Source organism: Lonchura striata, unplaced genomic scaffold (genome assembly GCF_046129695.1).
Source record: "Lonchura striata isolate bLonStr1 unplaced genomic scaffold, bLonStr1.mat Scaffold_117, whole genome shotgun sequence".
In the NCBI taxonomy this organism is placed as follows: domain Eukaryota; kingdom Metazoa; phylum Chordata; class Aves; order Passeriformes; family Estrildidae; genus Lonchura; species Lonchura striata.
In genome coordinates, this window is record NW_027461085.1 from 23546 (window position 1) to 48520 (window position 24975).

The following is a 24975-nucleotide window of genomic DNA, read 5'->3' on the forward strand; positions in this document are numbered from 1 at the left end:
GAAATCGGGCACAGCGCCCCGAAATCGGGCACGGCGCCCCGAAATCGGGCACGGCGCCCCGAGAACGGGCACGGCGCCCCGAAATCGGGCACGGCGCCCCGAAATCGGGCACGGCGCCCCGAGAAGGGGCACGGCGCCCTGAGAACGGGCACAGCGCCCCGAAATCGGGCACAGCGCCCCGAAATCGGGAACAGCGCCCAAAAACGGGAACAGTGCCCAAAAACGGGCCCGGGCCCGGGAACAGCACCCCAAAAACGGAAACAGTGCCCCAAAAACAGGCCCGGGCCCGGGAACAGCACCCCAAAAACGGAAACAGTGCCCCAAAAACAGGCCCGGGCCCGGGAATGGACACAGCCGCAAAAGGACACAGCCCCAAAAGTGGCACCCCAAAAACGACCCCCCAAAAATGGAGACAGCCCCCAGAACGGGGCGCCCCGAGAATGCAACGCCCCTGGGAAAGGATCCGGGAGCTGCACCCCAAAGCTCGGACACCCCAAAGATTGGGGTCCAAATGTGGGACCCCAGAAAGGAGCGGGGCTCCCAAAAGCCCGACGGGATGGAGGACCAGCACCCCAAAATTTGAGTGTTTGGGGTTTGGAGAACCGCGAGCGCCGGGACGCCCCAAATGCAGAGGATCCAGGAGAGGCAACGCCCCAAATACTGGGACATTCGGAATGGGGGGGGACCCCAAAAAAGGGGTGACCCCCAAAACCGGGACATCCCCAAAACCAGAACCTCCCAACTTAACCTCATGGAGACTCCCCAAAATCGGGGGTCTCTGGCAATCGGGACTCCCCAAAATGGGGGAGAACCCCAAACCTCGGGACCCCAAAAGTCGGGGGTGCAATAAAGAGCTGGAAACGGAGCTCAGCTGGGGGTGTTTGTGGGGGGGGACGTGAGGGGTCCCCGAAATTTCGGGAGAGGGGCGGGTTTGGGATGGGAGGGTCCCCAAATCTCAGCGAGGGGCTGGGGGGGCCCCAAAATCTGAAAATGAGGAGAGGGAAGTGTGGGGGTCCCCAGATCTTCAGGGGGGTGGGGCACTGAGGGGTGGGGGAGGGGCACTGGGGGGTGGGGGAGGGGCACTGAGGGGTGGGGGAGGGGCACTGGGGGTGGGGGAGGGGCTCTCCCGCGCTCCGGGACCGATTTTGGGGGAGGGGAGGAGCTTTGGAGCCTGGGGGGAGGGGCCAGAGCTGAGAGAGGTAAGTGAGGCCGCGGGGATTTTGGGGGGGGGGGCGCCCCCCAACCCCTCCCACGGCGGGGAGCCCCCCGAGACGCCCCTCCCCCACAGAGACGCCCCTCCCCCCCAGGCCCCGGAGGGGGCTTTGTTGGGGGAGGGGCGTCCCGGGCATGGGGGATGGGGGGCTCCCAGGAGGGGGCTGGGCCCCTCTGGGGGGGTCGCAGAGTTTGGGGTGACCCCCTGCCCCCCCCCAGCGCCATGGGCCCCCCCTCGCTGCTCCTCCTCCTCTTCCTCGGCGCCACCGTGGCCCCCGCGGCCCCCCCGGACCTGGAGGAGCCCGAGGATTACGCGGTGGGGAAGGGGAGATTTGGGGGGGCTCGGGGGGGTCCTGGTCCCCCTCCCAAAACTTCTCTCCCCCCCCCCAAAAAACCTCCTTGCCCCTCCCCCAGTCCCAAACTTCTGGAGTTGTGGGGGGGTGGGGGCGGGGCGGGGGGGGACACTGCGGGGTGGTCGGGGGGGGGTGACCCCCTCTCTCTCGCCCCCCAGGAGTGCAGCGATGGGTACGAGTGGGACCCCGAAACCGAGCACTGCAAAGGTGGGCGAGGGGATCTGGGGGGTCCCCAACCCGCGGGGGGGTTCCAGGGTCCCCGGTTTGTGGGGGCGGCGCGGAGGCTCCCTGGGTTTTGGGGTCCCCGGGGGTCCCCGGGAGGTGTTCGGAGGTGCTGTCCCCCCGCCCCCCGGGGATCTTTTGGGGGCTTTTGGGGCTCTCAGGGTGTCTGGGGGGGGTCGGGTGTCCCTTCTCGCTGCCCCCCCTCCAGGGGTGTTTAGGGGGGTCCGGGGTTATTTCAGGGGGGCGCGTTGAGCCCCTCTCGTGGGGGGGGGCTGGGGAGGAGCGGTTGGGGGTCCCGGGCAGCGTCCTGGGGGGGCTCGGGGGGCGTTCGGGGAGATCTTGGGGCTGATGTGGGGCGGGGGGCGCGGGGCCCCTCTCAGGCTGATTTGGGGGGTCCGTGGGGTCCCACTCGGGCTGATTTGAGTCGGGGGGCGCGGGGTCCCACTCAGGCTGATTTGGGGGTCCGTGGGGTCTCACTCAGGCTGATTTGGGGGTCCGTGGGGTCCCGCTCAGGCTGTGTCGGGGTCCGCGGGGTCCCGCTCAGGCTGATTTGAGTCGGGGGGTCCGCGGGGCCCCGCTCAGGCTGATTTGAGTCGGGGTCCGTGGGGTCTCACTCAGGCTGATTTGGGGGTCCGTGGGGTCCCGCTCAGGCTGATTTGAGTCGGGGTCCGCGGGGTCCCGCTCAGGCTGTGTCGGGGGGTCCGCGGGGTCCCGCTCAGGCTGAATTGAGTCGGGGTCCGCGGGGTCCCGCTCAGGCTGATTTGAGTCGGGGGGCGCGGGGTCCCGCTCAGGCTGATTTGGGGGGTCCGCGGGGCCCCGCTCAGACTGATTTGAGTCGGGGGGTCCGCGGGGCCCCGCTCAGGCTGTGTCGGGGGTCCGTGGGGTCCCGCTCAGGCTGATTTGAGTCGGGGTCCGCGGGGTCTCGGTCAGGCTGATTTGGGGGGTCCGCGGGGCCGTTCCCGGGGGTCCCGCTCAGGCTGATTTGAGTCGGGGTCCGCGGGGCCGTTCCGGGGCTCCGCTCTGACCGTCCCCCCGGCCCCCAGACGTGGACGAGTGCGCGGCGGAGGGGCCGCGGCCGTGCCGGGGCTCCATGAAGTGCCTGAACCATTTCGGGGGGTACCTGTGCCTGCCCCGCTCGGCCGCGCTGCTCCGCCCCGGCCCCGCCCCGGGCCCGGCCCCGCCCCCGGCCCCGCCCCCGGCCCCGCCCCCGCCGCGCCCGGCCCCGCCCCCCGCCCGCCGCTGCCCCCCCGGCTTCGGCCCCGCCCCCGACGGCGCCTGCGCAGGTGAGGAGGGGCGTGGCCACGCGTATGCAAATCAGCGGGCGGGGCTTGTTGAGGGGGGCGTGGTTTGGAAGGGTGGGGGTGGGGGGTTCACGGGTGGGGGCGGGGCTGTGGGGTCATTTTGGGGGTCCCGGGGGGTCCCGGAGCTCCGCCCCCCTCTGTGCCCCCCCAGACGTGGACGAGTGCGCGGGGCCCCCCCCGTGCCGGCCCAGCCAGGACTGCATCAACCTCCCGGGGGGCTTCGAGTGCCGCTGCCCCCCCGGCTACCGGCACCGGCCCCCCGAGTGCGTGGGTCAGTGCGGGGCACCGGGGGCGCGGGGGGCGCGGGGGGCGGGTTTGGGCTGGTTTGGGCTGGGTTGGGCCGGTTTGGGCCGGGTTGGGCCGGTTTGGGCTGGTTTGGGCCGGTTTGGGCTGGGTTTGGTCTGGTTTGGGCTGGGTTTGGGCTGGTTTGGTCTGGGTTGGGCCGGTTTGGGCTGGGTTTGGGCTGGGTTTGGGCTGGGTTTGGGCCGGTTTGGTCTGGGTTTGGGCCGGTTTGGGCTGGTTTGGTCTGGGTTGGGCCGGTTTGGGCTGGGTTTGGGCTGGTTTGGGCTGGGTTTGGGCTGGGTTTGGGCTGGGTTTGGGCTGGGTTTGGTCTGGTTTGGGCTGGGTTTGGGCTGGGTTTGGTCTGGTTTGGGCTGGGTTTGGGCTGGTTTGGGCTGGGTTTGGGCTGGTTTGGGCTGGGTTTGGTCTGGTTTGGGCTGGTTTGGGCTGGGTTTGGGCTGGTTTGAGCCGGTTTGGGTGTTTCTGGTGCAGACAGCAATGACCTCCGGGTGTGGGTCCCCGGGGGCATTTTTGGGCAGGTTTGGGGTATTTTGGGTGTTTCTGCTGCAGACAGCAATGACCCCCGGGTGTGGGTCCCCAGGGGTGCTCACAGGGCGTTTTTGGGGTGGATTTGGGTGTTTCTGGAGCAGATGAGGACGAGTGCTGGGTGTGGGTCTCTGGGGATGTTGATAGGGTGGTTTTGGGGTGTTTTTGGGTGTTTCTGGTGCAGACAGGAATGACCTCTGGGTGTGGGTCCCCGGGGGTGTTCAGGAGGCAGTTTTGGGGTGGGTTTGGGCGTTTCTGGTGCAGATGAGGACGAGTGCCAGTTCCGCTGGTGCCAGCACAGCTGCGCCAACTCCCCCGGCGCCTTCGCCTGCCGCTGCCACGCCGGCTTCAGCCTCGGCCCCGACGGCCGCTCCTGCCTCGGTCAGAGCCCCCCCCGACCCCCCCGGCACGGCGGGGAGACCCTCCCCCGCGCTCTCGGGGCTGGGGGCGCCCCCGGGCCCCCTCCCGAAGCCGCCCCTGCCCCCAGACGTGGACGAGTGCTCCATGGGCGCCCGCTGCTCCCAGCTCTGCCTCAACACCTTCGGCTCCTTCCGCTGCCGCTGCCGGCCCGGCTTCGTCCTGGGCGCCGACGGGCACCGCTGCCACGGTAAGGCGCGGGCAGGCGTGCGACACGCCCGGGAGGGACACGGCCAGGTGTGGACATGGCCAGGTGTGAGACACGGCCAGGTGTGGGACACGCCCGGGTGGGACACGGCCAGGTGTGGGACACGGCCAGGTGTGAAACACGGCCAGGTGTGGGACACGGCCGGGTGGGACATGGCCAGGTGTGAAACACGGCCAGGTGTGGGACATGCCCAGGTGTGGGACACGGCCAGGTGTGGGACACGCCCAGGTGTGGGACACGGCCAGGTGTGGGACATGCCCAGGTGTGGACATGGCCAGGTGTGAGACACGCCCGGGTGGGACACGGCCAGGTGTGGACACGCCCGGGTGGGACACGGCCAGGTGTGGGACACGCCCGGGTGGGACACGGCCAGGTGTGGACACGCCCAGCCGGGATAGGGACACGCCCACCGAGTGTGGACACGCCCCCAGAGCCCCGGCCCCGCCCCCTGCCGGGCAGGTGTGGCACGGGCGGGGCCGGGGCGGGGCCGAGGGACCCTCGGGGGTCACCTTGGGGTGGGGGTGGCTCCATGTCCCCCCGGCCGGGTCTCACCGAGTCTCTCTGCCCCCCCGGGGTCTCTCTGCCCCCCCGGGGGTCTCCCAGATGTGGACGAGTGCCGTGGGGGGGTCCCGTGCCAGCACCGCTGCCAGAACCTCCCGGGGGGCTTCAGCTGCCTCTGCCCCCCCGGCTACGCGCAGGAGGGGGGGCTCTGCCGGGGTACGAGGCCGGGGGGCGCGCCGGGGGCTGTGGGGCCGTTTGGGGGTTTTGGGGGGTTTCGGAGCTTTGGGGGGGCTGTGGGGCCGTTTGGGGGTTTTGGGGGGGTTTGGGAGCTTTGGGGGGGCTGTGGGGCCGTTTGGGGGGCGTCCAGGGCAGAACAGGAGCTGTTTGTGATGGGTGGGGGGGCTGGGGGCTCTGTGGGGCCTCTGGGGGTGATTTGGGGGGGCTGTGGTCAGGGTGGGGGGGCTGTGGGGCACTGGGGGGGCTCAGCCTCCCCCAAAGTCCCCCCCTTTCCCCTCCAGACCGGGACGAGTGTGCCGAGGGCTCCCACGAGTGCGGGGGGGCCCAGAGCTGCCTCAACACTTTTGGGGGGCACCTCTGCGTCCCCCGCGAGCTCTGCCGGGGGCCCTACGCCCCCCACCCCCGCAGCAATGGGTAAGGACCCCCTCGTGCACCCCAAAACCCCGGGGAGAGCTCCTGGCCCCTCCGTGCGCCCCCAAAATTGGGGGGTCTCCTCCTTGCCCCATCTCGGGGGTCCCTGTAACCCCACTGGGGGGCCCCGAGAGCTCCGGGGAGGTTTGGGGGTCTCGGGCGGGGTCCCGGGTTTGGGGATCCCCCCCATGCCCCTCCTTGGGCCGGCAGGACCTGCGTGTGCCCCAGGGGGGGTCCCGGCTGTGCCCCCCGGCCCCGCTGGCTCCTGCATCGCTTCCTGGCCCTGCCCCACATCCCCGACGTCCCCGCCGGCATTTTCCAGCTCCAGCACCCCCCGGGGGACCCCCAGAGGCTGCGGCTGCGGGGGGGCCCCCCTGGCACCTTCCGCCTGCGGGTACCAGGGCCTGGGAGGGAGTTGGGGGGCTCGGAGGGATTTTGGGGGGCTTGAGGTGGGGCTCGGCAGGAACCGGGGTGGCTGGGACGGATTTTGGGGGTGGTATGAGGGAATTTGGGGGAGTCTGGGGCAGCTTTGAGGCGATTTTTGGGGGGTCTGGAGGGAGGTGGGAGGGGCTGTGGGGGAGTTTTGGGGCCGGGAGCTGCCCGGGGTCCCTTGGGTGTCTCTGGCCGTGTTTGGGAGAGCTCGGTGGGAATTTTCGGGGGCTCGGTGGGAATCTTGGGGGGCTCGGTGGGAATTCTGGGGGCTCGGTGGGAATTTTGGGGGGCTCGGTGGGAATTTTGGGGGGCTCGGTGGGAATTCTGGGGGGCTCGGTGGGAATTTTGGGGGGGTCGGTGGGGATCTTGGGGGGCTCGGTGGGAATTCTGGGGACTCGGTGGGAATTTTGGGGGGCTCGGTGGGAATCTTGGGGGGCTCGGTGGGAATTTTGGGGGCTCGGTGGGAATTTGGGGGGCTCGGTGGGAATTCTGGGGGTCGCTGTGTGACCCCGCCCCCCGCAGGCGCTGACCAATCACAGCTCACTGCTGGAGCTGGTGCGCCCCCTGGCGGGCCCGCGGCAGCTGCTGCTGGAGGTGGAGCTGCTCCGGCCGGGGCCCCGCCCCCCGGCGCAGGCCACGCCCCCCCGAGCCGAGGCCACGCCCCCCCGAGCCGAGGCCCCGCCCCCCGGAGCCGAGGCCCCGCCCCCCGGCGCGTGGGACCCGCCCCCTGCTGGGCGTGGCCTGGCTTTGCTCCGCCTCCACCTGTCCATGGGTGCCCACCCATTCTAGGGGGGACACCCCCGAAACCTCCACTGGGACCCCCCAGACACCCCCCGGGAGCCCCAGGTGTGCCCTGGGGCCCCCAAAACCTCCCCGGGCTGACCCTCGCCCTGCCTGGGACCCCCGAATTTGTTCCCTGGGCGCCCCAAGTTCCTGAAGGGATCCCCCAACCCCCAAAGAACTGTTGGGGACCCCCGGTTTGGGAACAAAGAATGAGAGTCAGCGCCAAGCAGTGTGGTGTGCGGAGAAATGGGGGGGACTGGGAGGGACTGGGGGGGACTGGAAGGGACTGGGGGGGCCTGGAGGGAACTGGGGGGGACTGGGATATACTGGGAGGGACTGGGAAGAACTGGGGGGGACTGTTGCCCCCCAAGAGTCACACAGACGCTTCTGCCTCCCTCCCCACAGGGGGGCGCCCTTTATTTGCCACGCCCGCCCCGGCCCCGCCCCGGGGGCGTGGTCAGTGCCCCACCCGCACGTGCGGGTTGTTGAGCGGCTCGAGGGCGGGGTCGGAGTCGGCCCCGCCCCTGCCCAGGCTGGCCAATAGGAGCAGCAGCAGCGCGAAGGCCGCGGCCCCGCCCAGGCACAGCGCCAGCAGGGGGCGCCGCGGGGCCCCGCGCGCGCGGCACCTGCGGGGGAGGGGTCAGAGAGGGGGGACCCAAAGGGACCCAGGGACCCCTGAAGGGAGCCCAGGGACCCCTGAAGGGACCCAGAGACCCCCCAAAGGGAGCCCAGGGACCCCTGAAGGGACCCAGGGACCCCCCAAAGGGACACAGAGACCCCCCAAAGGGAGCCCTGAAGGGACCCAGAGACCCCCCAAAGGGAGCCCAGGGACCCCTGAAGGACCCCCTAAAGGGACCCCCCCAAAGGGATCCCCCAAAGGCACCCCATGCCACCCTCAGAGTGACCCCCCCAAGCGCCCCCCGGGTCCCCCCCAGCCCCACCTGAGCTTGGGGGGCAGCCAGGCCAGCGGCCGCCGCCGGTATTTGTCCTCGTCGTGGTCGGGGGGGCTCCGGGCCTCACGGCCCCCCAGGGGCTTCCGTGGGGCAGAGCCTGGGGGGAGAGCACGGGGACCCTAAAAACCAGCCCGGGCCGGGGGACCCCCAGCGGTGCCCCCCGAAGCCCCCAGACTCACCGGCGTGCAGCGTCGGGGTCTCGCCCCCCATGTGGACGACGGCGTGGGGGGCTGGGGGGCTCGGGGGGGGCTGGGGCGGCGCCAGGGGGGCTGCGGGCACAGAGCTGGGCATCGGGGGCTGCCCCGGGCAGGACCCGGGGGGGCTTCAAGGGGTTGGGGTGCGCCAGGAAGGATTGGGGGGGTGGGGGTTGAGATGTCCCAGAGGGTTTTGGGGTCCCATCGAGCCGCTTTGGGGGAGGGATGGGCCTCCAGGAAGGATTTTGGAGGTCCTGGGAGGGTTTCGGGGGGGTCAGGGTTCCAGGGAAAATTTTGGGGGTCCTTGGAGGGTTTCTGGGGGGTCAGGGTTCCAGGGAAAATTTTGGGGGTCCTTGGAGGGTTTCTGGGGGGTCAGGGTGCCTGGGAGATTTTTGGGGGTCCTGGGAAGGTTTTTGGGGGGTTCCAGAGCAGTTGCCTAGTCCCAGGGGGAATTTGGGGCTCTCAGAGGAGGAATTGGGGTACACAGGGATCATCTCGGAGGGTCTCTGGTGGGTTTTGGGATGCTGGGGGGGCTCAGCTTCCCGGGCAGAAACGCGGGGGTGCTCCCCAGGGGCTCTGCAGGGTCCCAGGGGTGCTCCTGGGGGTGTTTTTGGGGCAGCCCCGCACCGTCCCAGCCCCCGTCGGGCTCCGTGGAGGTCTCGGGCTCCGGCAGCTCCTCCGAGTCCTCGATCTGGGGGGGTTTGGAGCGTTTCAGGGCGGGGTTTGGGGCACCCTGGGCAGTTCCGGGGCGGTGTGGGGACCCCCCGGGAGCCGTGCCCACCCCGGCACTCACCAGCGGCAGCCCCAGGCCGGGCCGGGCCCACGGCGCCGTCCGGAGCCGCGCCCGCAGCGCCTCGGCCACGGGGCCCTGCAGGTTGGGGGGCGGGAAGAGCGGCCCCCCGCACTGGGGGCAGCGGTGCCCGGCGGGGGCCGTGCTGGGGGGCAGCGCCCGCGCCCACGCCGCCAGGCACGGCCAGTGGAACACGTCTGGGGGCAGGGGGAGGGTCAGGGGCACCCGGGACCCCCCGAGCCCTCCCCGGGCCCCCAGGACCCCCGAGCCCCCTGGGACCTCCACCCACCCTAACAGGCCGGCTGCACGGTGCCCCCCGAGCCCTCCCCAGACCCCCGAGACCCCCAGAACCCCCCGTGCCCCCCGGCCACCATAGCAGGCCAGAACCCCCCGAGCCCCCCAGAACTCGCCATGCCCAGCCTCATGGTGCCCCCCAGGACCCCCCTAGGACCCCCCAAGACCCCCCGTGCCCCCCACCCACTGTAGCAGGCCAGCCTCATGGTGCCCCCCAGGACCCCCAGGACCCCCCGTCCACCATAGCAGGCCAGCTGGACGGTGCCCACCAGGACCCCCTTAGGACCCCCCGAGCCCCCAGGACCCCCGTGCCCCCTGCCCGCCATAGCAGGCCAGCCAGACGGTGCCCCCAGGACCCCCCAGGACCCCCTGACCCCCCGTGCCCCCGCCCACCATAGCAGGCCAGCTGGACGGTGCCCACCAAGACCCCCCCAGGACCCCCCAAGCCCCCAGGACCCCTGTGCCCCCTGCCCACCGTAGCAGGCCAGCCGGACGGTGTCGCGCTCGCCCAGCGGCGCCCGGCACAGCGGGCACTGCGGGCTGTAGTCGCTGTCCTGCAGCCACTGCAGGTATGACCGCACGATGCACTGCGGGACACGGCGCTCAGCGGGCAGCGGGGCACCCCGGGACCCCCACAGCCCCGCTGAGAGCCCCAAACCTTCCCCAGCCCCGCAGAGCCCGCTGAATCCCCCCCAGTGCCCCCCCAGAGTCCCCCCGAGCCCCCCGAACCTTCCCAGCCCCCCGGAGCCCCCCAGAGCCCCCAGAGCCCCCGCCCCACCTTGGGGTGCGCGCTGACCAGGCAGCTCTCGCAGACGTTGACGCGATGCTCGAAGCAGAAGAGCGTGGTCACCCGGCGCTTCGGGCACTTGCACAGCCCCATGGCGGCCTGGGCGGCGCCGAGCCGGCAAGTCGGGGGGACCGGGGGCTCCCGAGCCCCCCGGAGGAGCTGCCGCTGCCCGGGACCCCCGGACCCACGGGACCCCCGGACCCACGGGACCCTCCCGGACCCACGGGACCCACGGGACCCCCGGACCCACGAGATCCCCCCGGACCCACGGGACCCCCGGACCCACGGGACCCCCGGGACCCCCGGACCCACGGGATCCCCCCGGACCCTCCTTGGATCCCCCAAATCCCCCCAAACCCCCCCTCACCGTTCCTATGGCGACCGCGCTGCCCCGCTGGCGCTTCCGGGTGCGGCGCCCCTGGGTGACGTCACCGGAAGCGCGGCCGGGCTGCTGCGGCGCGCGGCGTGACGCCACTTCCGGCCGTTCGAACGGCCATGGCGGGAGCCGCGGGCGGGCGGCGCTCGGCGGGGGCGACTCCGAGGGGTGAGGGGGGCCGGGGGGTGCCGGGCGGCATTTGGGGGTGGGCTGGTCCCGAGGGGGATTTGGGGCGGGGGTGGGGCTGGGGGCGCCTTGGGGGGACCCCGAGGGAATTTGGGGCTGGGGTCGGTTCACGGGCAGGGCTGTGGGCCGGGGGTGTCCGTCCTGCGGCTCTGGGGGGGCTCTGCGGGGTTTGGAGTGTCCCTGGGGCGGTCCCGGGGGTCGCGACCCTCGCCCCCCACCACGCCCCGCACCTTTGCCCCCGCAGTGCCGCGACACAGCTCCGAGCGCTTGGTGGTCTCGTCGCCCCGGGGTGGCCCCCCCTGGGGACCCCCACCCCACAGCCCGGTGAGTGGGGGGCTGGGGGACGGTTCTGGGGGTCGGGGGTGGGTCCCCAAGGGGTTTGGGGGGGGTCCTAGGGGCTGGGGGCTCTCAGGGGCATGAAGAGGGAGGTCCCAGTGGGTTGTGGGGGGTCCTGGGGGGTGTTCCAGGAGCCCCAGGGTTTGGGGGGGGGTCCCGGGGTTTTCGGGGGGGCGTCCCGGTTTGGGGGCTCACAGACCCTCTCCCCTCCCCCACAGGACTTGGACCGACCCCGACGGAGCCCCCGGGTGTGTTGGGGGGGAGGGGGCTGCGGTGGGGATGGGGGGGTCCTGGTAAGGCCGGGACCCCACCCTGCCCTTCCCTCCCCCACGCTGACCCCCCCTGCCCCCCTCCACAGCTGCAGGCCCAGAAGGAGAACGACCCCTGCCCCTCCCCGTCCCCCTGCCCTCCCCTCTCCCCGCTCCCCTCCCCCATTGCCTCCCGCGTCCGCCGCTCCTACAGCCGCCTGGAGCCGGGGGGGGGCGCCCCGCGGGGGCTGGGGGGCTCCCCGCTGAGCCCCCTCCCCCTCAATCTGCCCCCCGAGCCCCCCCAGATCCCCCCCCTCGACCTGCCCGGCATCAGCGGCCGCCCTGAGCGCAGGAGGAAGAAGAAGGTGACGCCCATTGACGTGAGTGATGCCCCCTGGGACCCCCCGGGACCCTTCTGTGCCCCCCCTGTGCCACCAGGACTCCCCTGTGACCCCTCAGTGCCCCTATTTACCCCCCCCCCCAGACCCCTAAAATGCCCCCCTAAAGTGCCAGGAGTCCATGACCCCCTCAGCATCCCCAGACCCCCCCATGGATCTGTGGGACCCTCACCCCCCTGACCCTCCCCCCTGCCCTGCTGCTCCCCTCAGCCCCCCTTTTCCCCCACTGACTCCCCAGTGCCCCCCATCCCTGTGCCCCCACTGCCCCCATCCCCGTGCCCCCATTCCTGTACCCTCATTCCCCAGTGCCCCCCATTCCCCCGTGCCCCCATTCCCCAGTGCCCCCCATCCCCATGCCCCCATTCCTGTACCCTCATTCCCCAGTGCCCCCCATTCCCCCGTGCCCCCATTCCCCAGTGCCCCCCATTCCCGTACCCCCATTCCCCAGTGCCCCCCATTCCCGTACCCTCATTCCCCAGTGCCCCCCATTCCCCCGTGCCCCCCATTCCCGTACCCCCATTCCCCAGTGCCCCCCATTCCCGTACCCTCATTCCCCAGTGCCCCCCATTCCCCCGTACCCTCATTCCCCAGTGCCCCCCAGCTTCCCCGTGCCCCCGCAGCTGTCGGAGCTCGAGGCCTGGGCCTCCTCCATGAACGCGCAGTTCGAGGAGGCCGAGAGGTTCCCGCTCGTCGTGGAGTGACCCCGAGACCCCTGGGGCCCCCCCGTGCAGGAGGGACCCTCGGGGGACCCTCCAGACCCCTGTGGGACCTCTCCAGGCCAGAGAGACGCCTGGGGACCCCCACGGGACCCCCACGGGACCCTCGGGACTGGGGGGTCCTTGTGCGGGGACCCCCCATGCAGAGCCCCTCCCCTGCCCTGTGGGACCCTGAGGTGAGACCCCCGTGGGGGGGGAGGGGCCCCACATGTGTGGGACCCCCGGAGCTGTCAGCCCCCACACCGCCCCCCGTTTGTTGCCCATTAAACGAGTTTTTGTCGTGGGTCTGCCGTGTGATGACGTAACTCGTGACGTCACAGAACACCAGAAAAGGGTTACTGTCTCTTTAAGGGGGGCGGGGCGGCGCTGCAGCCAATCCGCGCGCGGCACGATGACATCACCCACCTGGGAGGCGTGGTCATCGCCAAGCCACGCCCCCAGAGGCGGAGATTGCGCGCCCCGGACCCCCAAAATCCCCCCAAAATCCCCCCAAAATCCCCTCGTCCCTCCCCCAGCCATGGAGCCCCCCCGAGCACCTCCCACCCCCGAGCTGGAATTTGGGGGGCCCTGGGGTAAGGGGGGGTTCAGTTTTGGGGGGTGGGGGCACAACTGGGTCACTTTTTGGGGAGGGGGAAGGGAGCTCCTGATGCCTTTGGGGGCTGAGGGTGTCGAGAGCCTGGGGTCCCCTTTGGGAGGGGCTGGGAGTCTGGGGTCCCCTTTTGGGGGGCTGGGGTCCCCTTTGGGAGGGGCTGGGAGTCTGGGGTCCCCTTTTGGGGGGCTGGGGTCCCCTTTGGGAGGGGCTGGGAGTCTGGGGTCCCCTTTGGGAGGGGTTGGGGACCCCTTTTGGGGGAAAGGGGGCACCCGGCCCTCAGACCCCTTGTGGGGGTGGGGGGGGAGTGACCCTTTTTTGGGGAGGGGGACACACCCAGGCCCCTTTCCTTGGGGGGTCCCTGGGTCCCTTTTTGGGGTGGGGTCTCACCCGCCCCCCCCAGGCGCGGGGGCTCTGACGCTGCTGCTGCCGCTGGGGCTGGTGGGGGTCGTCAGCGCCTGCGTGGGGGAGGGGGAGGGCTGGGGGACCCCCGCCCTGGCCCTGCCCACGGCCCCCGCGCTGGCGCTCGTCCTCGCCTGGGTGGGCGCGCATGCGCTCGGGAGCTGCTGCAGACCCCCGAGGGTGAGTGGGGGGCACGGGGGCTTGGGGATTCGAGGGGCATGGGGGGTTTTGGGGGGTGGGGAATATGAGGGGGATTTGGGGGGGATGTGGGGATTTGGGGGGGCTTGGGAAATTTGGGGGGTGGGGGATATGAGGGGGATATGGGGATGCAGGAATTTGGGGGCGCTTGGAGTATTTGGGGGGATTTGTGGGGTGGGAGATTTGGGGGGTGGGGGCACGGTGGGGGTGGCTTGGGTGGTTCCAGGGTTCTGCAGACACTGAGGAGGGGAGTGGGGGGGGGGTCCCGGTGGGTCTAGGGGGTCAGGGCGGGGGGTCAGGGTGACTCTGCTGTCCCCAGAGCCCCGGTGACACCCCAGGACCCCTGCGGGACCTCGGCTGTGAGTGGGGGTCCCTGGGGGCCCCTCTGGGGGGGCTGGGTGGGGGTCCGAGCCCAGGGTCCCTCGGAGGGGTCGGGGGTCCTGGTGGGACTCGGGGGGGTGGCCCAGGGTCCTTTTGGGGGGTTGGGGGTGGGCTGGGGGCTCGGGCGTCCCTTCGGGGGTCGCAGCTCTCCCTGCCGCTGGCTCAGGGCTCCTGGCGCTGGGGGGGGCGCTGGGGGGGGCTCTGGCCCTGGGGGTCCCCCTGCCCCCCCTGTGCCCCCTCCTCCCCCCGCTGGCGGCGGCCGCGTCCAGCGTCGCCTTCGGCCTCGGGCTCGTCCTCCTCACGCGGCGGCGACTGCGGGGGGGGGGCACCGGTGAGCGGGGGCCTGGGGAGGGGATTTGGGGGGCTGGGGGGGCTGGGGAGGGGATTGGGGGGGTCATGGCAAGTGGGGGGTCTGTGGGAGGGGATTGGGGGGCTCGGGGGTGGCGGTGGGTGCTGGGGGGCCAGGCTGGGGGGCTCTGGGCATCCGGGGGGGCTCTGGTCATCCGGGGGGGCTCTGGGTGTCCGGGGGGGCTCTGGGTGTCCGGGGGGGCTCTGGGTGTCTGGGCACTGAGGCTGCGCCCCCTCCCCCTCCAGGACACCTCGTGTATGAATTCTTCGTGGGGGCAGAACCGGGGTCCCCGCTGGAGCCCCCCGAAAGTCTGCACTGGGAGCGGGTCGGGCTCTGCGCCTGGGTACGGGGCACTGGGAGCGACTGGAGGGAACTGGGGGGCACTGGGGGCGACTGGGAGGAACTGGGAGCAACTGGGGGGTGACTGAGGGGAACTGGGGGGCACTGGGGGCGACTGGGAGTGACTGGAGGGAACTGGGAGCGACTAGGAGCGACTGGGGGGCACTGGGAGCGACTGGGGGGAACTGGGAGAGCTGCAGGGGGACTGGAAGGGGCTTGGGGGAAGAGTGGGTGGGCACTGGCAGGGGACTGGGAGAACACCTGGGGGACACTGGGTGGGTGCGGGGGGTACTGGGGAGAAGGGAGGGGTGGGGGGCCTGGGCCTGCTGCGGGCAAACTGGGAGGGACTGGGAGCACTGGGACAAGAGGCGGGCCCGGGAGGTTAACGGGCTCTTCCCCCCGTTGTTCCCCGTATGTGTCCCCCTGCCTTTGCCTCCCCCTTTGCCCCCACCGTGTCCCCGATGTCCCCCCAGCTGCTGGTGCTGGCGGCAGCTCTGGGGGAGCAGCAGTGGCTCTGGGGGTCCCCGTCGCTGCCCCTCGTGCTCGTGGCGGCCGCTCAGGGGGTCCCGGTGCTGCGGCGCCTCAGGGTGGGGGGCGCGGTGGGGGGGATGTGGAGGGGACCGCACGGGTTGGGGGGGTGAGCGAGGGGAAACCACACATGGGGGGGGTCGAGGGGCACGGGGGGGAAATTTCCCCAGGGGAGACAAGGGGGGACCCCCAGGGCAAAGGGAACCCCCCGGCCAGGGGGACCCGGTGGGGGAGGCAGGGCTGGGGGGCTGCGGGGGGGGTGGGAGGACACGGGAGGGCTCCGGGGGCTGTATGGGGGCAGTGGGAGCGTCTGTGGGGTCTCCGGGGGGTTTTGGGGTCCCCCCGGGCGGTGAGGTGTGTTTTGGGGAGGGGGGTTGTGGGCTCTCACCTCTTTCCCTTCCCCAGGAGCTGAGCAGGAATTCCCCCCCCAGCCCCGGGGGCTTCCTGGGACTCTTCGGGGCTCTGGCCTGGGGCCCTTTTGGGGGTCCCCTCCCGGCACTGCTGCTCCTGCGAAGACCCCAAAACAGGCTGGGGGGAGCCGGGGGGGCTGCCTGTGGGGGGCTCTACGGTGGGCACAGGGGAGCACTGGGGGAGTTGGGCAGGGACTGGGGAGCACTGGAGCAGATTTGGGGGGGAACTGGGGGGAACTGGGGTTCATGGGAGCACTGGGATTAACTGGGGGAATGGGGGGGGCAGCAGGGCCGAATGGGGTGGGGTGGGTTCAGGGGGAACTGGGGGGATTTGGGGGGTGTCAGTGAGGAGCTCGGGGGAGTCTCGGGTAGTCTGGAGTGCCCTGACATCCCCCTCCCCTTCTCCCCCAGCCCTGGGGCTGTGGATCTTCCACGGTGCCACCACCCAGAGGAGCCTCTTCAGCCGTGACCCCCGAGACCCTCGAGTGGCCGGTGAGACCCCCAAGCCCTGGACACCCAAACCACTGAGGATCCCCAAATCTGGGACCCCAGAGACTCCCATTTCCCTCCCAGGTCTCCCCACAGTCCCCACGGCCACAGGGCAGGTGCTGCTGGCAGGGGGCTGGTGGGGGCTCGTGCGACGCCCCGATGACCTCGGGGAGCTGCTGATGGCCTTGGGCTGGACCCTCCCCTGCGGTGAGACCCCACCTCACCCTGCTGGGGCACCCCTCCTTGGCTGGGACCCCTCCAAAACCCTGTGTCCCTCCTGAGCCCTCCCAGACACCCGAGCCCCTCCAAACCCTCGCAGACACCCTGAACACCCCAAAATACCTCCCCCCACCCTGCAGCCCCCCGACATTGGGACCTCCCCTGACCTTCGCAAACACCAGATGTCCTGTCCCTGCCCCACTGGCACCTCCTGGGCATCTCCCCCCAAACACCTGGGTCCTCCCCGCTCCCTTCCCCAACACCCAGACCCTCCCCGCTGCCCAAGAGCCCCCCAGCCCTGGGCCCTGACCCCCGTGTCCCCCCAGGGCTGTCCCCGCCGCTGCTGCTGCTGCTGGCGGGGGCCGTGCTCCGCGAGCTCCGAGCACTCGTGGGGGAGCGGCGGCAGCGGCGCCGCTTTGGGGGGGCCTGGGGGGGCCTGTGCCAGCGTGTCCCCCACCGGCTGCTGCCCCTCGTCTACTGAGGGTTCCTCTAAGACCCCCCGCGACCCCAAGATCCACAGAGGGACTCCTTGGGACCCTCCTGGGATTCTCCACGTTGCCTGTGGAACGCCCAAGCTCACCCCCCCATCTACTGCAACGCCTTCAGGACCCCCCCAAACTCCCACCCCCAACCATTTACTGACACTGCCAAATTCACGGACCTCTCAAATCAACTGAGGGACCCCCTTGGGACGCCCCTAGCTGCTGAGGGCCCCCCAGGTCACAGGGGGTTTCACAGCCCCGTTACTGTGGATAAAGGAAAAAAAAAAATCTTGTCATTGAGTCTTGGGGTCTGCCCTTCTTTTCTTTGTTAATGGCCGTGTTCATTAGTGCCCCCCTTCATTAACTAGTTTTCCCCTTCACTTATCACTGCCTCCTTCATGAATAAATGCCCACATCCATCAGCACCCACTTCTAATAAGTAGTGCCCTGTTCATAAACCAGTGCCCACACTCATTAATTATCGCAAGGAGCTTGTTAGGCAGGTCATCGACAAGAAGGGTCTCTGGTTTCTTTGGGATCCAGTTACTCTCATCCATCCCTTACTGCACAGCTTTCCCGGGCCACTTTCCTGGGCCCTCTGTTAGCCCAGACCATTAATTAATTCTAGATCTCTCCAAATGGTATTTAATCTCTTGTTAGTCCCATCCCTAATGAGTGTCATTCCTAGGCCTGTTTTGTGGGATGTTCGTTAGTCCTGGCCCTTAACGAGCGGTTCTGGGCCTGTTTCGTTGGGTCTGCCTCAGTCCGGATCACCGATGAGCAGGTTCTCTCCTGAATCCACTTCCCCGGGGTCCCGTTAATCCCCTCCCTTGGTGTGTCCTGTTCTTAAAGAGTGTCATTTCTCGGACTGGTTTCCTGGACGTTGCTTAGTCCAGCCCTTAATGAGCCGGGATCTCCTTGGTGCCATTGCTTAATGAGTCACGGCAGGCACGGTTTCCTTGGCCCGTCGTTAGTCCTACTCCTTAAGGAGCAGCTTTCCCGGGCCTGGTTCTCCGGACGTCCATCAGTCCCGTCCCTTAACCGGCTGCTTCTCTCCCGGGGCTGTTTCCTTGGGGTCTGCCCATCTCAGTCCAGCTCCTCGATCAGCTGCCGGCCCCGCACCCCCTTGTCAGTACCGACAGCCGGGGGACCCCCGAGAAGCTCCTCATCCCTCTCCACGCGGGCCCCGTCCGTGACCAGCCAGGGCGTCCGCTCCTCCCTGGGGGGCGGCCGGGGGCCCCCCCAGACCTTCTCCAGCCCCTCCCTGATTTGGGCCACCGCCGCCTCCTCCGCGGCCACCTCGGCGTGAACCTCCCGCGCCTCCCGGGCGAGCTGGGCGAGCTCCTCGGTGGCCCCGCGGCTCCAGCTCAGCAGGAAGCCCACCTTCCTGCGGGCCCCTCGGAAGCGGCTCCGCTCGGGGGGCGGCAGCGCCCGCGCCCCCGCTCTCAGCAGCCGCCACAGGTGCCACAGAGCCGCTGCCACGTCGGCGCCGGGGTCGCGGCCGTCGCGCCCCTCCAGCAGCTGCGCCACGGCCAGGAGCGCCCCGCTGTCGCCGAGGGGGCTGAGGGGCAGCCCCGCGGCGCGGGCGTCGCGCCGGGCGCTCAGCAGCGCCTCGGCCGTGCTGGCGAAGGGGCGGCGGCCGCGCAGCGCGGCCGAGGCGGCGACGGCGGCGTCGGGGAGCTCGGGGAGCAGCGCCTCGTCCCCGCCGTGCAGGCTCAGCGCGAAGGCGTACCCGAACAGCGCGTTCGGCAGCTGGAACCGCACCAGCGGCGACGGGGCGGCGGCGCGCAGCGCGCTCAGCGGCGGCACCGCGGCCGGCACGGGCGGCGCGGGGCCGGGCCGACCCTCGCCGCCCTCCTCCTCCTCCCCCTCGGCCCCCGAGCCGTCCCCGAGCTCCTCCACTCGCCCCCGGCCGCGCCACCACCACGGCCGCCACGGCGGCAGCAGCGCCGCGGCCTCCCCGGAGCTCAGCAGCCGCCGGAACCCGTCGCGCTCCGCCTCGCCGAGCCGCTCCCACAGCCCGCGGCTCGCAGGCCGCGCTGCATCCCCGGGCTCGCGTCCTCCGCGCAGCGCGGGCAGCGCGGGGCTCGGCGGCGAGCTGCGCTCAGCGCGCAGCGCCTCAAGAACCTGGTCGCGGTAAAAGGCCTCGGCGCAGGGGCCGTGGGCGCGGTAGCAGCGCAGGGAGCAGAGGCGGCCGTGGCAGCGCGGGCACGTGTAGGGGGCGGCGGGAGCGCTGCAGAGCCCGCACGGAGCGCCCGGCCCGGCCGCCGCCATCGCCGCGTCTGAGCCCGCGCCGCCGCCGCGCCGCGCCGCGGCCAGGCGCGCCCCGCCCCCCGGGGCGAGCGGCCAATCAGGGCTCGCAGGCCGGAGCTCCCCGCCCCTCGGTCACTTTGCGCCACTCGGGCTTTTCCGCCCTCGATCGGGTGTTTCCGTCCACGCTCGGCCCCCTTTCGGCGGCCGGCGCTCTCCGCCATTCGGGCGTTTCCGGAGGCAGTCGGCTCTTTTCGCCGCCGGCCGCCGGAACAGCCCCGGCTCGCTAAAGCGATCTAATTAACGCTCCGCTGATTAGCGCGCTGTCACAGAGCTCCCGGACCCGAGGGGCCGGAGCAGGCGATGCTCTGGGTGACAGCTGAGGGGGAAGGACGGCGCTGCCTTCTCGGCACCCTCGGGGGTGGCAGTTTATCACAGAGCCCTGTTTGTCGCCGGGCTCATTATAATCAGGATGCGCTTGGGACTGTCAAGGCACCACGAGTTCGAGGTGGTGGCAGGTTGGCTCTGGGACACATCCTGCGCCATTCAGATTTTTTGAAGGCAACTACCAACTCAGGGCTACAGGGTCCTGAACACAAATTCCGGCCCTTTTCCCTGGGAAAGAAAACTCGCCAGCCCAGGTTCCTGATGCCAGTTTGCGGCAGGTGCTTGGCTTTGCCCCGGCAACCAGGATTGTATTTTGGTGCAGCTTTGGTCTGGGATGTATGGGGTGCCCCCTCCAAATTTACATCTTCTCGTCAGTCCTGTTCCTCTCGGTCCCTGTCTCCCCCTCTCACCCTGTCTGTTCTTCCAGCCCACCTTGCCCCTCTCCCGCCCTCTCTCCACCCGTCACTCCTCTCCATCCCGCCCCTGCCCCATCCCTCACTGCCCCCACCGCCCACCTCTGGCTCCCTGCAGCCCCACATGGGAGCCCGAACTCGTGGGGATAGTGCAGCCCTGGATGGAGGACAGCACCGAAATAAAACAGGCAGGGACGACGTCTGTGGGCTGCACGGTGCTGTGGGAATCCGTGGCATTGATGATTCCGAGATCGTAGAAAGTCTCTGAGCCCCGCTGCCAAAGAAGGGGTCATAATTAGTCTCTGCTGGTTTTCAAATTTGTTTATTCTGTTTATCTCTCACATGTTCTGCTGCCCTGCCCAGCTCTGTCCTGCAGGGCAGCGTGTGGGGCTCTGCCCTCAGTGGGATGTGACAAACATTCAATACCAGAAACTCTCTGGGCTGGATTTACAAGAACGTGCCAATATCTGTCACCTACGTTGGACAGTGTGTCCCCAGCCTGAACCAACAGAAAAATGCCAACACCACAGTGACACATGGAGGGCGTGAAGAAGGAGAAAAAGGACAAGGCACACCCAATTTCCTCCATCTAGATTCCTAAAATTCTACTTTTGCACCCGTTCCACACTAATTATTACTGATATCAAACACTCAGAGCTGGTACTTCATGCTGTAAGATTGAAAACTCTTTTCCATGGCCAGAGATCACAGCCAGTGTCTCTGGGGCTCTGTCCAGGGGGTTCCTGAGCCCTGCCAGGGTCCCAGACCTGCCAGGGCAGCCAGAGGGGTGCCCGGGACTCCCAGACGGTGTCACAAAGGGACCTGGGGCTGAGGGCAGGGGGCTGGAGGGTGGCACAGAGGGTGGGGGCAGCTGAGAGGCAGCAGGGTCTGGAGGGGTAAAAAGGGGGCACAGGGACACTGAGAGGCTGCGGGGGACACAAGGAGGCTGAGGGGCAGAAGGGTCTGTAGGGGTAAAAGGGGGCTCCAGGGTGGCACAGGGACACTGAGAGGCTGCGGTGGGGACCCAGAGGGTGACACAAGGAGGCTGAGAGGCTGAGGGTGCCTTGAGGACAAAGTGGGGGTGCCTGAGGGTGACAGGTGAGCCAGCCCTAAGCCCACCCCAAACAGCACCCCTGGAACAGCAGCTTTCCCCAGCAGCAGCTGCGGGCACTGCCCCCAATGCTGGGACAGCCCCAGACCCCTCCCAGAAGCTGCAGACAGTGACTTTAATTAAAAGGTTGGGATGGCGTTTGCTGGTTAGAGAGCAACTCGTAGGGGTTGGGGAGTAAGCGCTTCTTTAGGTTTTTTTTTTAGTGTTTTTAAAGGATATTTGAGGGGTTTTCTCACAGGAGCTTTTTAGGAACTTTCTGGGAACGTTTAGGCTACTTTTAGGGTTTTTTCAGGGTTTTTAAAAGATTTTTTTTTAAGGTACTTTAAGGGCTTTCTTAGTACTAATAGAATTTTTAGGGGGCGTTTTTTGGGTGTTCCTGGGGCTTTTTTAGGAGTATTTAAAAATTTTTAGGGTTTTTTTAAGGACTATCGGAGGTATGTGGAGGACTCTTAGGACTAGGGTATTTTTAGGTGTTTTGAGGGAAGTTTTATGGTTTTTTAGGGTCTTAGTGTATTTTAAGGATTTTGGGGCTATTTTTAGGAATATTTAGGGATTTTTAAAGGTTCTATGGGGATTTTTAGGGGCTTTTTAAAGCAGGGTAATTTTATTGTATTTTAAGGGCATTCTGAGGCTATTTTTATGTTTCTGTGGGGGTTTTAAGACATTTTGAAGTTGAGGGGTTTTTTAGGGCATTTTTATGGGTTTTTAGGGTCTTTTCATGGCATAGAGGCTGAGGGGCAGCTTGAGGGGCACTGTGGGGCTTGAGGGTGACAGAGGCTGGGAGCTGAGGGAGGAACAGGGGAGGGGACAGTGGGTGACACAGAGAGATGCTGAGGGGGGCAGGGGCAGCTGGAGGGTGACACAGAGAAGCTGGGGGCTGAGGGGCAGAGGAGAGGGATTAAGGGTGGCACACAGGAGCTGAGGGGCAGAGGAGAGGGATTACGGGTGGCACACAGGAGCTGAGGGGCAGAGGAGAGGGGTCTTGAGGGGCAGGGGGGGGCTCGAGGGTGACAGCCAGAGCCTGAGGGCTGGGGGGCAGAGGGAGGGGTCAGGGGTGAAGGGAGAGGGTCTGAGGGCTGGACAGTCCAGTGGGGATCAGGGCTACAGGGTACAGCTTAGGAGGCAAGTTAGGGTACAGGTACAGCACCCCTCACCCAGCCCTAACCTCACCCTAAGCAGCCTTTTCCCTTTTCACCCCAACAACAGCAGCACAGCACAGCACAGCCTGACAGCGAGACCACACCGGAAGCCTCCCGCTGGGACAGGACTTATATAATAAAATATCCATATAGATATAATTATATAATTATATAATTAAATATCCATATAGAGATGTATCATTAATACATGTGGATATATAAATATAAAAATTACAAAATAATGGAATCAATATAGTACATAATGCATATTTTACTGTATATGTCTTATTACAACACATTACACGTCATAAATATTATATATCGACATATAGTACTTTGATATATTGTGATAGAATATATAAGTACTTGTAAAAAACAATAATAGAAATAAAGAAATATTTAAATATAGTTTAAAATAAAGGGGATTTTATTTTCTATTTGGTAGTAGGTAGGGGTTTTATTATAAAAATTATGAATAAAAATAAAATAGAATTAGAAATCTTTGTATAGAAATATATCCTAAATACGTTAAGATCTATATAAAAATTCAAAGGTGAGTAAATATAAGTATTAGCAGTATGTACAAAATAGAATTTAAATAAAAAATTATATATACTTTAATAAAGACATCAATATAAAGCAGAAATGCAAATGTGACTATAATGATGAAAAAAGATATAAATATTCGAGTATCATTTATAGAAAGGGCTTTTTTTGTTGTTTTTATTTGGTTAGACGCAGGGCTTTAATGGAAAAAAATTGAATATACATTTTATTTTGATATCGTTCTAAATGTGGAAATATATATTCAATGTATACAGATATATATAAAAATATAAAATAGAAATAAAAATAGTATTAAGAAGAGATAGACTATAAATAATACCATACATCAATCTACATTTAAAATGTAAATTTGACTATAAATGCGAAAAATAGAAATAAATTTAAATGGAGTTTAAATAAAGGGGTTTTTTTAAAGATTTTTACTTGGATAGAGTCAGGTTTTTATTTTAATCAATATAAACCTTTTAGAACTCTAAATCTAACTATAGAAATATGTAAGCAATCTATTAAGATATGTATAAAAATATAAAATATAATAAGTGGAATAAATGTAAGGAATTGTGAAAATACAATTATATATCAATATACATTATAAATCCGAATGTGAATATAAATGTGAAAAATGTAAAAATAAACTCTGTTGAAATGCAGTTTAAGAGGAAAGGTTTTTTCTTTCGGTTCCTATCGGGTCCGAGGCAGGGTTTTTGTTCCGTTCTTTCCCGCGCGGATCTTTGGGGCATTCGCTGCTGACGGCGCAGTGCTGCCGCCGTGTGGGCAGAGAGCGGCACTGCAGCCCGCCGCCCGCGGCCGCCATCTTGGGAGGGGCTTGGCGCGGACTCGCTTGACCTTCTCGAGAGGGCGCGAAAACGAGGACGTTGAAATTCGAGGACCCGTGGCTGTTTTTCGGGAGGAATTTTGGGGGTCCCGAGTAGACTTTTGAGGGTCCTGGGGAGGGTTTGGGGTCCTGAAGGGAAATTTGGGGGTCTTATGGAGTTTTGGGGGGGTCCCAGAAGGAATTTCGGGGGCCCTGAAAGGAATTTTGGGGGTCCCAGGGGGTGTTTTGTGGTCCCTGATGGGAATTTTGGGAGTCCCAGGGGCGAGTTTGGGGTCCTGAAGGGAATTTTTGTGCTCTCAGGGGGTTTTGGGTGTCGCAGGAGGAATTTTGGGGGTCCCAAGTAGAATTTTGTGGGTCCTGGGGGGGGGGGGGGGTTGGGGTCCTGAAGGGAATTTTGGGGGTCTCAAGGAGTTTTGGGGGGGTCCCAGGCGGATTTCGGGGACCCTGATGGGAATTTTGGGCATCCCAGGAGGGTTTTTGGGGTCCTGAAGGGAATTTTGGGAGTCCCAGGGGGGGGTTTGGAGTCCTGGGGAGAATTTTGAGGGTCTCAGGGAGTTTTGGGGAGGAATTTTGGGGGTCCCGAGTAGAATTCTGGGGGTCCCAGGGGGGGCTTCGGGGTCCTGAAGGGAATTTTGGGGGTCTCAGTGGGGTTTTTGGGGTCCCAGGAGGAATTTCAGGGACCCTGATGGGAATTTTGGGCATCCCAGGGGGGCTTGTGGAGTCCTGGGGAGAATTTTCAGGGTCTCAGGGGCTTTTCGGGAGGAATTTTGGGGATCCCGAGTAGAATTTTGGGGGTCCTGGGGAGGGTTTGGGGTCCTGAAGGGAATTTTGGGGGTCTCATGGAATTTTTTGGGTGTCCCAGGAGGAATTTTGGGGGTCCCGAGTAGAATTTTTGGGGTCCTAGGGGGGATTTTGGGGTTCTGAAGGGAACTGTGGGGGTCTCAGGGGGTTTTTGGGCATCCTTGGTGGAATTTTAGGTGTCCTGCGGATAATTTTGGGGTCCCATGGGGGATTTTGGGGGTCCCAGGTAGATTTCGGGGACCCTGATGGGAATTTTGGGCATCCCAGGAGGGTTTTTGGGGTCCTGAAGGGAATTTTGGCGGTCTCATGGAGTTTTTGGGGGGTCCCAGGATAAATTCTGGGGACCCTGAAGGGAATTTTTGGGGTCCCAGGGGGTGTTTTGTGGTCCCTGATGGGAATTTTGGGAGTCCCAGGGGGGTTTTGGAGTCCTGGGGAGAATTTTGAGGATCTCAGGTGGTTTTCGGGAGGAATTTTGGGGGTCCCGAGTAGAATTTTGTGGGTCCTGGGGAGGGTTTGGGGTCCTGAAGGGAATTTTGGGGCTCTCAGGGGGTTTTGGGTGTCCCAGGAGGAATTTTGGGGGTCCCGAGTAGAATTTTGGGGGTACCAGGGGGTGTTTTGTGGTCCCTGAAGGGAATTTTGGGAGTCCCAGGGGGGGTTTTGGAGTCCTGGGGAGAATTTTGAGGGTCTCAGGTGGTTTTTGGGAGGAATTTTGGGGGTCCCGAGTAGAATTCTGGGGGTCCCAGGGGGGGCTTTGGGGTCCTGAAGGGAATTTTGGGGGTGTCAGTGGGATTTTTGGGGTCCCAGGAGGAATTTCGGGGACCCTGATGGGAATTTTTGGGGTCCCAGGGGGGATTTTGGGGTTCTGAAGGGAATTGTGTGGGTCTCAAGGGGTTTTTGGGCATCCTA

The 24975-nt window shown here is 65.8% G+C and overlaps 4 protein-coding genes and 3 long non-coding RNA genes across 7 annotated transcripts; 5 read left to right on the plus strand and 2 right to left on the minus strand.

Moving 5' to 3' along the window:
- Window positions 1-1155: 1155 nt before the first annotated feature.
- On the plus strand, window positions 1156-1768 carry LOC144248423 (uncharacterized). Its single transcript, XR_013341732.1, has 3 exons — window positions 1156-1199; window positions 1432-1528; window positions 1724-1768. It is a non-coding gene; the product is annotated as an uncharacterized LOC144248423 (long non-coding RNA).
- A 1223-nt stretch (window positions 1769-2991) lies between these two features.
- On the plus strand, window positions 2992-6908 carry LOC110480995 (EGF-containing fibulin-like extracellular matrix protein 2; the record flags this gene model as incomplete). The annotated part of the gene is made up of 8 exons (XM_077790591.1): window positions 2992-3070; window positions 3240-3359; window positions 4178-4294; window positions 4401-4520; window positions 5142-5255; window positions 5558-5690; window positions 5898-6081; window positions 6642-6908. Coding segments are annotated over 8 exons (1134 nt in total), but the record flags the coding sequence as incomplete, so codon positions are not given.
- Window positions 6909-7282: 374 nt separating this feature from the next.
- On the minus strand, window positions 7283-10352 carry ZFPL1 (zinc finger protein like 1). The gene is made up of 6 exons (XM_077790592.1): window positions 10288-10352; window positions 9912-10019; window positions 9609-9720; window positions 8843-9036; window positions 8553-8740; window positions 7283-7528 (listed from the first exon to the last, which is right to left on the minus strand). Exons 2-6 carry the CDS (start codon window positions 10011-10013, stop codon window positions 7360-7362), a joined length of 765 nt encoding a protein of 254 aa, XP_077646718.1. The 5' UTR covers window positions 10014-10019; window positions 10288-10352; the 3' UTR covers window positions 7283-7359.
- Window positions 10353-10379: 27 nt separating this feature from the next.
- Window positions 10380-11222, plus strand: LOC144248420 (uncharacterized). The gene is made up of 4 exons (XR_013341730.1): window positions 10380-10464; window positions 10727-10806; window positions 11037-11066; window positions 11177-11222. It is a non-coding gene; the product is annotated as an uncharacterized LOC144248420 (long non-coding RNA).
- A 133-nt stretch (window positions 11223-11355) lies between these two features.
- LOC110480992 (uncharacterized) lies at window positions 11356-12465 on the plus strand. The gene is made up of 2 exons (XR_002467185.2): window positions 11356-11446; window positions 12085-12465. It is a non-coding gene; the product is annotated as an uncharacterized LOC110480992 (long non-coding RNA).
- A 106-nt stretch (window positions 12466-12571) lies between these two features.
- Window positions 12572-16866, plus strand: LOC116184685 (delta(14)-sterol reductase TM7SF2-like). The gene is made up of 6 exons (XM_077790593.1): window positions 12572-12592; window positions 12696-12752; window positions 15372-15534; window positions 15788-15868; window positions 15950-16072; window positions 16411-16866. Exons 1-6 carry the CDS (start codon window positions 12572-12574, stop codon window positions 16563-16565), a joined length of 600 nt encoding a protein of 199 aa, XP_077646719.1. The 3' UTR covers window positions 16566-16866.
- Window positions 16867-17044: 178 nt separating this feature from the next.
- On the minus strand, window positions 17045-18840 carry ZNHIT2 (zinc finger HIT-type containing 2). Its single transcript, XM_021549397.3, has one exon. The coding sequence runs from the start codon at window positions 18838-18840 to the stop codon at window positions 17653-17655; it is 1188 nt and encodes a 395-aa protein (XP_021405072.1). The 3' UTR covers window positions 17045-17652.
- Between the last annotated feature and the right edge of the window lie 6135 nt (window positions 18841-24975).

Bases quoted from the DNA above. Each gene is read 5' to 3' on its own strand.
- ZNHIT2 (XM_021549397.3), bottom strand. From the start codon at position 18,840: ATGGCGGCGGCCGGGCCGGGCGCTCCGTGCGGGCTCTGCAGCGCTCCC.
- ZFPL1 (XM_077790592.1), bottom strand. From the start codon at position 10,013: ATGGGGCTGTGCAAGTGCCCGAAGCGCCGGGTGACCACGCTCTTCTGC. The intron at 9,721-9,911 runs GTGGGGCGGGGG...CGTGTCCCGCAG, and splicing joins TGGTCAGCGCGCACCCCAAG to TGCATCGTGCGGTCATACCT. The intron at 9,037-9,608 runs GTGGGCAGGGGG...CCCTGCCCCCAG, and splicing joins CGTCCGGCTGGCCTGCTACG to ACGTGTTCCACTGGCCGTGC.
- LOC116184685 (XM_077790593.1), top strand. From the start codon at position 12,572: ATGACATCACCCACCTGGGAG. The intron at 12,593-12,695 runs GCGTGGTCATCG...TCCCTCCCCCAG, and splicing joins TGACATCACCCACCTGGGAG to CCATGGAGCCCCCCCGAGCA. The intron at 15,869-15,949 runs GTGAGACCCCCA...TTTCCCTCCCAG, and splicing joins CCGAGACCCTCGAGTGGCCG to GTCTCCCCACAGTCCCCACG.